Source organism: Sinocyclocheilus grahami, unplaced genomic scaffold, assembly GCF_001515645.1.
Source record: "Sinocyclocheilus grahami isolate Dianchi unplaced genomic scaffold, SAMN03320097.WGS_v1.1 scaffold751.1, whole genome shotgun sequence".
Taxonomy (NCBI): domain Eukaryota; kingdom Metazoa; phylum Chordata; class Actinopteri; order Cypriniformes; family Cyprinidae; genus Sinocyclocheilus; species Sinocyclocheilus grahami.
The window spans coordinates 473516-484536 of NW_015505930.1; the positions used below are offsets into that span (position 1 = coordinate 473516).

At 34.9% G+C, this 11021-nt stretch overlaps 1 protein-coding gene across 1 annotated transcript in view; it reads right to left on the minus strand.

The window, feature by feature from the left end:
* Nucleotides 1-10836: 10836 nt before the first annotated feature.
* The window catches only part of LOC107561018 (immunoglobulin-like and fibronectin type III domain-containing protein 1), a 22187-nt gene continuing 22002 nt past the window's right edge, over nucleotides 10837-11021 (minus strand). The window contains exon 24 of the mRNA XM_016245348.1: nucleotides 10837-10903. Coding sequence (XP_016100834.1) covers nucleotides 10899-10903 — 5 coding nt within the window. The 3' untranslated portion in view covers nucleotides 10837-10898. The remainder of the gene's footprint in view (nucleotides 10904-11021) is intronic.

The window sequence follows — 11021 nt, forward strand, 5'->3', positions numbered from 1 at the left end:
CTCAAGGAGTGTGGCTGAAAGTGAGACTGTGGTACACTGACTGAGATCAGATGCCTGATGCAAAGTGCGGTTAGTTTTTATGGGCCACGTGGACCTTTAAGCATGCTAATGTTAAACCTTACAAGTCTAAGTTCCATTTCAGTTAGGATGTGGCCTTAAGAGACAGCAAGCCAGCTCACTGGGTTTGGGAACAGAGCCAGCATGTCTCTGCTGGGTGGATCAAATATTAGGACTAAAACTTTAAAATTAGACTCCCTTTATAAATTGTCTTGATGGTAATCATAATAATTAGGGCTGTCAACTGGATTTCAATTTTAATTGAATTTGAATTGCATGCTGATTAATTACATATACAATTAATCAAATATATAGGCCTAAGTATTTGCCTCCAAACAATAAAAAGACATTACTGTGGCAGATTAGAAAATAAAATAAAATAAACAGACGTTGCAGAAAGTGATATTTCAAAATGATCGCAAATAGGCAAGGCATTTCATCAATGCATTGGCAGAGGGAGTCAATGGGGCTGTAGTCATTTGGAGATAAGGCTAGGTAAATCTGGGTATCATCTGCATAGCTGTATAGTCAAATACAAATCATTTAAAATGTTTATTTAATTATATATAATTAATTGTGCTACATACATCTCAGATTTTCTGGTTCTAGTCAGAATTCTGGCAGCAGCGTTCTGGATGAGCTGCTGCTGTCTAATGGTCTTCTTGGGAAGGCCGGTGAGGAGACCATTACAATAGTCCACCCTGCTGGGGGTAAAGGCATGAACAAGTTTCTCCAAGTCTTGACTGGAAACAAAACCTCTAATTCTTGCAATGTTTTTGCGATGATAGTATGCTGATTTAGTTACTGCTTTGACATGATTACTGAAACTAAGGTCTGTCTCCAGAATCGCACTAAGATTCCTGACTTGATTTTTAGTTGTTAGACCCCTAGAGTCAAGGTATGCATTCACCTTGAGAACTTCATCTTTGTTTCCAAATGCAATGACTTCGGTTTTTTCTTTGTTTAACTGAAGAAAGTTCTTGCACATCCAACTGTTAATTTCATCAATGCATTGGCAGAGGGAGTCAATGGGGCTGTAGTCATTTGGAGATAAGGCTAGGTAAATCTGGGTATCATCTGCATAGCTGTATAGTCAAATACAAATCATTTAAAATGTTTATTTAATTATATATAATTAATTGTGCTACATACATCCATTCAAAAGCTCTAATAGTATTTTATTAATTTGATTATTTTTTTAAATTTACTGACCTTTGTGTTTCACATAAACTTAAGTAAATTAAACAATTAAACGATGACCACCCGAGGAGTTTATTAAAGGATACAACAATCCCGACAATCCAATGTACCAGAGCATGTGGAGGAAAATGTTTTAGAGCTTAGTAAAAGGTTAAATACACATCCAGGTGTCTCCTGAGGATGAAATATGTCTATGTTTTGTCTGAATAGTACAGCGTGAGTCATCCCGGAGCTAGCAAATCAAAGATTAGTACCAAACAAATCTTTGACACATAAACAGTTTATGTGTTTATTAAGATAAACAAACCCAGCGTCAGCAAAATAAAATTGATCTACTACTGTGCAAATCCACTTCATACACAAAGTAATACATTTTACTTCACCATGTTTAGATTTAGTGGGCCTCATTTATCAATCTAACGTAGAAACGAGCGCAGATCTGTGCGCACAAATCAACTTACGACAGAGTTCACGTGTGATTTATGAAACATTCGTATGCCGCCAATCTCATCGTACGAATGATCGTATGTTGATAAATGTGGCGCCAGAAAACAATCAGCATTTGAATATCACGCCCCTAAAAACACCCTGGTTTAGAAGCCTCGCCCAAGAATTTACGACACGGAGAAACGAAACCCGGCCAAAAAGAGGAAGTAATCTCGCTAAAGAGAAATTGATCTTACTCCAAAAACACCCGTTAACCTTGTAATTGCAAACAATTAGGCTACATTAATATATGTAATTTATATGTATATTAAAATACTGGTAAATATAAACAGCCTATTTAGTTCCCCTCACTCTACAACAAATATTTTAAATTTAACGGTATTCAGAACAGAACAAGAATGAAAAATAAGTAGTTATAAAATTATATTTTTAATTGTAAAATAAAACACAAATTAGGCTATAGTGGCATTCATTATAAACAGCATACAAATGTCAAGCAAAACTGAAACGGCATTGGGCTCACGCGCCTGTCTCATACCACAAGAATCCAAATGTTTCCATTTTTGCCATATTTGTAACATTTGTTTGCATTACTATTATTCATTATGCAGCCTAAACATGGCTTTATACTTCACTCATGTTCTAATATCCGTGTAAAATCCTTCACATGTGCAAAAATGTTTATTGTTTGGGCGCTGCACGCTGATTTTACAGAGGACCTTTTCAAATAAACAGTGTAACTTATGTTTGGTTGACTGCATTTTAGTTTGATGATGAATGGTTGAAATGTCAGGCAACGCTAGAACTAATGTTGTCTGTGTGTATGTGAGGCGCCTGTGCGATCAGATGGATTCAATCAAATAAAGATATAAAGAAAAGAAATTAAATGCATTAAGAGTGTCACAAAAACGAGCGTAGCCTATACTTGTTGCACAGTGTTTTTTCCCCCCTTTTGTTAATCTTTTAATTATATTATAGCCTATTATATATTTTGTGTGATCCTATTTATTTTATTCCTTTTATAAACTTAATTTCTGTTTTTCTCCTTTCTCCTATCCTCATGGTCGTTTATGCTGCTATTCGCGCATATAAAGCTAAAGCCCTGTACAAAACAACACCAAAAAAAGACATTCTAATCTTACTGATTAACGATCGACTAATGAGCTTCGTTTGACGGTCAGGAATATAAAAATGAACAAAATGCTGTCAATCTACAATTCTCCACCGTATTTACTATGCTGTGCGCAACTTCAGGTAACTCAAAAACTTGCGTACACGAGCTGAGACCAGACGTGAGATTTGATCGTAGCCACCGCTCACGTCCATATTGATAAATTCCAAGTTTTGCGTTGAAACGACCGTATGCTCAATTTTCTGTCGTACGTTCATTTCGTAAATGAGGCCCAATGTGTTGTTGTTTACTTTGTGATGACGTTAAAAAAGTTTACTTGTATGCTGGTGACTGAGAATGCAAATGGTAAAGCTTAAACTGGATTCTGACAGTAAAAGCAAAGTTGTTCATGGAGTTCAAAGACCAAAGCAGATTAAGATATTAACCGGATGTCAAAAACAATTATTTTCCACAGTGACTTTAGCAGTGTCCAAGGCAACAGATTGGCAATTAATTTACCAACGGCCAAGTTAACTCTTCTCTAAGCTCTGCTTAACAACAGTGTGATAGTCCAGTACAGTGTCTCATAAAGCTAATATCATCCTTTAAGGAATTTAATAGCAATGCCCCTCTATCACAATCTTACCCAGTCACTGCCAGGGAGAGTCATAATGCTTGGTGACATGGTTCCCCCTGCAGGGAGGGGAGGAAATGATACAGGAGTTTGGCAGCAATGAAATGTTGTAGTTGTAGAAGCCATTCACATTTACCTGAGTGACAACAAAATTAAATATCTCACCCCTAGATTACTAAAAGGGGGATGGCAAATAACCCTAACTCGTAAGTAACCCTCCTAAGCATGTTCTAATCAAAAGAAAAAAATATACCAATTAATGTTTTTTTTCTCTCTCTTGAAATAAAAGATCAAACTGTTTGGGACAGTTAAGCAAACCTTTTTATATCTTTATTGTCTTATCTTTTAAAATTTTGAGTGAATGACTGTAAAATAGTGAAAAAACGTTAATTTAGGACTTGCATTAGGCATTAGAGTTTGTTGTTGCAAGTTAATCTAGAAAATACAGTTTCAGTTTCACGTGTGTATATACAGATATACAGTGTTAGGTGTACTGCATTAGTAACCAATTAATTACTGTAATTTAATTACCTTTCCTTTGAAAAAGTAAAGTAATGGATTACTTTTAATTGCTTTATTTTTTCTGTAATTTGATTAGTTACTTCTGATGCAATTTCATTAAATGCTGTACTGAACAATTCTAAATATAGTAATAGTAGATTAAAATCAAAACTTAACATCTAATGTTAAAATGTTTTTTTTTTTTTTATGTAACCTTCTCCCTTTAAATACTTTGGTCAGTTCAAGAATAATTTATGCAATTTTATATTATTTATTCGAAAGAATTAAAATAGTTTCATGTCTTCTACTGGTCGAGGTTGATATGGATTTTAGAAAATAATTAGTAATAAGTAATGCAATAATTTTAGAGAGAGTAACTAGTACAGTAATCTAATTACACTGTTAAAGAGCTTATTAATAGCTTGTAATTACTTTTTTAAAGTAATAGATAGATGCAGCTGAAATACCTGTGAAAAATCAATTCCTTCATATTAACATGATACATTGCACCATTTTTTTTTACCGTCTCTGTTATCTGTACTGTCGTGGTACGTAATTATGGAAGTTATAACATGTTTGAATGAAGTTATATCACTTCTGTGCTATAATATGGAATATTTACCCCCTAAGTGAAATTTTTTGCTCATTTGCTACATCAAACAATGACTCAGCGATGAGTCAACAGCGATTAAAATAAAGTGTAAACTATTTCAAGACATGGCAGGGTGGCATAGATGTTTTTCCTCAGACTAGCAATCTTTAATTGCATCCTTCAATCACAGACGACTCGCTTTAACCAGTCAGAGGTTTCATAACAGCAGGGTTAGCCAATGTTTTGTGCCCTTCAAGGTCATTGCCGACAGACTCTTGCTTTAAGTTTGTTTTTAACTGCCACTTTGGAGTCTCTCAGTGCCGGCAATTATAATGGCTGACATCCAAAAGGTTCATTTTGTAATTTCATGGGAAGGAAGAGGTGCAATAAGTTCTTCTTTAAGTACCTGCAATAAATCAGATTTGCTGATGTCCAAGTTTCTGCAGAGTAGATTATGGTTTACATTTGGATGTAGCATATCAATCACTGCAGACAATTCAATATATTAATTTCATTAAGCTGCCTGTAAGATGCCAAGCACTGGGTTCACAAGAGGACATATGGGATTGGCTGGAAACTCCTCCCAGTGAAACTGAATATATTTGATTCTTACCACAGGCTGAGGCAATGAGAAGTAATGACAAGCATTTTAAGGTCCCCAGCAAGAACACCAATACATTCTGACCGCTGTCAGGCGGGGATGAACATCGCTTATGATAAAGGACACCTTGGGGGGCCAAAACTAAGTCCTCAGGATAAGAGATTTTTGCACATCTGTATGTGGTGTGATGCACAGCACAAGGGATAAGAATACATAAACAACCTGGGAAATGGAATATACAAGGGGTGCCTATTAAAATTGTTTTGTGACAATTTTTTTTGTGTGTGTGTTCTTTATAGTTAAAACAGGAAGGAAAATATCTGCAAACTTGAATAAATACAGAAATAAATGGATGGGATAGGGTGACTACAAAGTCTTCTTCCATTATGTGCTGATTAAAATATCAAGCCTATTTGCATAATATAAATTCCCTAAATCCTCATGGAGAAGTAATAGATTTCTGTGAGATGGTGTATTTAGTTGGTGAGATGTGTGTATATTCATTGAGAATATGAGGATAAATTATGTTTCTCTAAATATTAATATGACCATATATTTAATATGAATTATTTAGAGCTTAAAAAGTGGAACTATCTCTTGAAACCATTTCATAAATGCAAGCCAGGACTCTGACTGGCAGTGTTCGAACTATACCGTGGACTCTGGGGGAGCCCACTTGTTTTTTTTTTTATAACGGGGGGGGGGGTCGTGCACTTACAATGACTTACAAAGATACATAACAGCTACAAGTGTATGCACTACTTGCTTTATGCAAGCACTATATAGGATAAATCACTATACAGGATTTACCCTATTATACTTTATCGACACAAATTGATAGGTGAAACAACCAACAGCCACCCACAAATAGTCTATAAACAAAGCATCAGGCTGTCTTTGAGTTCACATGAACAACGGTTAAAGTTACTCGTCGTCAGGCTACAGAATACCATATTTCCTCCATTCAATTAGGCCTAAGACATCGAGAGTCACGCAGACCTATAACAACCCAGCCACAACACAGAATTGCGAATAACATGCCTTACCTTAACACAGAATCGACCACAGAGTCCAGCGTTTATATTGTCTACGAATCTTTGAGTTAACATGTACTAAACATGAGTGGAATTTGCACCGCAGCACCCCCACACCTTGATGCTCATGACAAGAACAGCATGCATAGTTATCTTTATTGAAGTGAATTAGGTTTAAATCGCCGTCATGCATGAATGAATGATATTTTTGCAATTTTACACATAATAATCCACGATGATCACATTACACAAAACTGAAATTGCATGTCAAAATAACACATTGTCAATATTTTTGGAGACCCCCCCAAAATTTCACAAATCACGTTTTCAGGGGAGCCCATGTCTTATTAAGGGGAGCCGAGCTCCCCCTAGCTCCCCCGTATTTCGCACCCTGCCAACTGGTTTATTAATAAATTATATTATGGCAGCTGCAAACACTGCTGAGGACAGTGTGACACTTATTATGTAAATTACAGCTGACCTCTCTATGATGAGTGGACTAAATTAGTAATTTGCAAAATAAAGAGGCAAGCAGTCTGAAGCTCTGATGTTGCGTATTATTCAGTAATATGTTTTGGGAAATTATTTATGTGTGCCTCACGTTCTGGAAATAGAACCTAATTAATAAAGCCAACTACTGTACAAACCAACAGAATGCATCCACAGTTGAACAGTATTATAGCACTTCCAAATCTGGTCATTTGTGCTAAATCAGGAACAGGCTGAAGTTCCTATTATATCTGAACCCTTGACCATGGCAGTTAACCCTAGGTTGCCTCAAGAAGTGTCAGTTTAATATCAAATTACCTCATCACAGCAAGGCTCAAAATGCATGTCATTGCTAAAAACAGCATATATCATTATTTGCCATTACCTGTCACTGTAGTAGCTGTTGCTTTGGTAATAATTCACTGCTCTCAGAAATAACTAACTTTGATTAGCCAATTATATTTTTGTATCCATGCTAAATAAAAGTAATAATTTCTTTCAAAAAAACAAAACAAAACATTTTATTCATCAAAGAATCCTGAAAAACATATCACAGGTTCCAAAACAATATTTAGCAGCACAACTGTTTCCAACATTAATAATAAATCAGCATATTATATTGATTTCTGAAGGGTCATGTGACACGGAAGACTGGAGTAATGGCTGATGAAAATTCAGCTTTGCCACCACAAATAAAATATTTTAGTATAAGTGTATTAAAATAATAATAATAATAAAAAAACATTATTTTAAATTGCAATAATATATCACAATGTTACTATTTTTACTGTATTTTTGATCAAGTAAATACAACATTTATGAGCATAAGACAATTTTTTAAACAATAATATTATAAATATTAACCATACATACATACATACATGTGCATATATGTGTGTGTGTGTGTGTGTGTGTATGTGTGTGTGTGATATAAAAATATAGGTAGCACTTTAGAATAGGGAACACATATTCACTATTAAGAGTTGCCCTGAACGAACTCCTAATTTGTTGCTTATTAATAGTTAGTTAGTTGTTAAGTTTAGGTATGGGGTAGTATTAAGGGATATAAAATATGGTTATACAGAATAAGGAATTAATATGTCCTTTTTAAGTACTAATAAACATCCAATATGCTATTAGAACACATGCTAATAAGCAACTAGTTAATAGTGAGAACTGGTCTTTAAAATAAAGTGTTACCAAAATATACAGGTGCATCTCAATAAATTAGAATGTCGTGTCTTTTCCATGACACTCTAATTTATTGAGATGCACCTGTATATATATATATATATATATATATATATATATATATTTACACTGAGCTGTATAATTGTCCCTACATGACTGACTGTGCTAGTTTCATGTGTTTCATATCACTATGCAGTCTCTTCCTTCTTACATTAATAATGTCCTTCTCACATTAATAATTTAAACTCAATTCAATATTTAATGTCAATTTATTTATATATTTGGTAAGTAGCCATATAATAATTGAGATAATGTACAGCCGATTATTATGCTTCAGTAAACCCCACTGGTTGATTATGAAAACTGACTGCACATTTTCCCTTGCATGGTTTATAACAATTATTATTTTAGGAAATGTTTATACTCTTTAATTATTTAATGCATAATAAAACTGAACATTTTTAAACATGGTTGTTTTTGCCAAAACATTTCATTTGACAATATAAAGTTAGAATTCATTTGTAAAACGTGTTTTAATATTTTATTTTGAAAATAAAGCACATTTTAGGTTTTACAGACAGTTCAACTTGTGTTACAATATATCATGTACTTAATCAGGCAAACAACTTTAAGCATCAATAAAGCACTCTTGAGTTAATCATTGTTAAAGGGGTCATATGATGTGATTTCAAGTTGTCCTTTCTCTTTGGAGTGTTACAAGCTGTTAGTGCATAGATAAGATCCCTAAAGTTGCAAAGACTAAGGTCTCAAACCCAAAGAGATATTCTTTATAAAAGTTAAGATTTGTCCACGCCCTCCTAAAACACCTCGTTTAAACACGAGTTACACACCCCCACATGTCTACGTCACTGAGTGGGAAGATTTGCAAAACTCCGCCCACATTTTCAAGTAAAGAAAGAAGGCATAACTTTTATTCTCGCTGTAGTATTGTTGCCGCCGCCGCCACCATGTCATGGAGATGCTGTGTGTTTCGTTGTGAAACCGAAACTACTTTGTTTGGCCTTCCAAAAGAGGACACGACTAGAAATCAGTGGTTAAGTTGTATTTACAACACTGTTCCAGAACAGTTCAAACCAAATATTCAAGTGTGTGCAGCACATTTTATGGAGGACTGTTTCCTGAATCTGGGAATGTAGTCTACAATGCCGTCAACACACAAAGGCTGTTTCTATAAACTGGGGCAATTCCAACTTTGCAAGGACAGTCTGGTGCTTCTGACTCACAGCCTGTAAGTAAGTTTTCATATTTAAAGAATTTGCCACTGACGATTCAAACGTGAATTTTGAGCAGTGTAGATTAGCACTTGTTGTTTGTCGTTTCTCCGATCACAAATGCCTGTAAAAAGACAGTATAAATCACTATAATCCATAATTATGTCCCCACTGAATGCAACAAATGCCTCATTTGTAATGGGTTTTATTGTTTTTGTGTCGTCGCGCCGGGACACGGTATCACAGTATGGTAAGGGGCGTAACAATTCCGTCACACGCTTGAGGTATTCGGCCAATCACAACGCACTGGATAGCTGGCCAATCAGCGCACACCTCGCTTTTCAGACCGATGAGATTTGTAAAAATTTACGCATTTCAGAAAGGCAGGGCATAGAGGAGCAACAATAATGTACAGTATGTGGAAAATAATGTGGTTTTTTAACCTTAAACCGCATAAACACATTGGATTACACCAAATACACAAAATAATGTTCTTTTTAGTAACGTCATATGACCCCTTTAATTTGCGCTGTCTAGTTTTGTTTTGGTCAGTTCTCTGGCCCATTGGCTACAGTTTTCTGTTGTGATGTTCATCCATTTACAAACTATAGCCAGAACCCACATGACAAAGTTCATTTGTCCTGCAATTAGTTTGAAGATTTATTTCCATTTGTTTTTATTAAGCACTTTATTGTGAACATATTGTGCATACACAGTTGGTAGGACAAATATTTTAGGAAGGCTAGTATAAGTTTTAGTGCTTTGTCAAGCCTAGTATGACTTTGAAAGCTTTTTTTTGCCATGTCAAACTCCAGATTAATCAGCAAATAATGTTAGGGACAGGCACTACTTTCATTTGACATAATAGCACTAGATGATGTATGCTTTCTTCTTGTTGTCCGCTGACATATTTTCACATATATGTTCACTTAGAGCTCTTCAATCTACTAGCTGTCACTCCCGTCTGCAGAGGCACTGCCATCTGTCCACTTGACTTAGTCCCTCTCTGACCCCAGTACACGCTAACCCAGATATCTGCCATCAGGTTTATATGCATTTTCCATTTACTACCAGCATGCACTTTCGTCCCTGTAGGGGAAAGTTAATAATGGAAAGCTATAAAGCAAGAACCAAGGCCAGGTCTATGAAAAATAAAACACTTTTATGCCTTTTTTTTTTATTTATTTCTTGCATTTGGTGACATTTATTTGAAAATGCCTCAGAGTAACATATTTTGTATGGATTTTGGAAATGCTTTTACCAATGGGGAGATTTCAAGAATGCTTACTGGTTGGAGGTTGGAGGGATATTTTATGATCATGGTTTATGGGCAACTTAAAATATTTACAGGGAAAGTTATTGCACAGCACTGACATTTGCAAGCAGGTTTACTAGCTATTAAGAGCAAATGTTACTTGTTTTCACTTTTAAGTGTTTATAACCTTTGCCTTAGTGGGGTCACATACAACATAATAGTAAATGATTAATTTGGAGACCAATATTTATCACGAATATAGCTTATACAGTTTTATCAACAGTATGTTTGTGGCACTACATACGTTTAATTCACTCATTTTTATTAATGACAGCAATCAATGATGGCAAATTACAGACAAGGAAATACAACGATCAAATGACAAATGTTGCATAAATGCTTTGAAATGAACAAAATATTGTACTTGACTCGCAATTAAATCAAACGTGCAGTTGACATTAATAAATTTAAAATGCCTAGCAGAGGTTTTCAATTATGTTTACATTTATAAATTGAAGATGAGTCAGAGGAGTCTTCCAGATGCCATAGATATTTCACTCTGAAAAATGAAAAATAAATTAAATTTACTTAAGGATACAATACTTATAATACTTTTCCCAGCCAGCAAAATGTTTAGAGCAATATACATTACACACACATATATATATATATATATA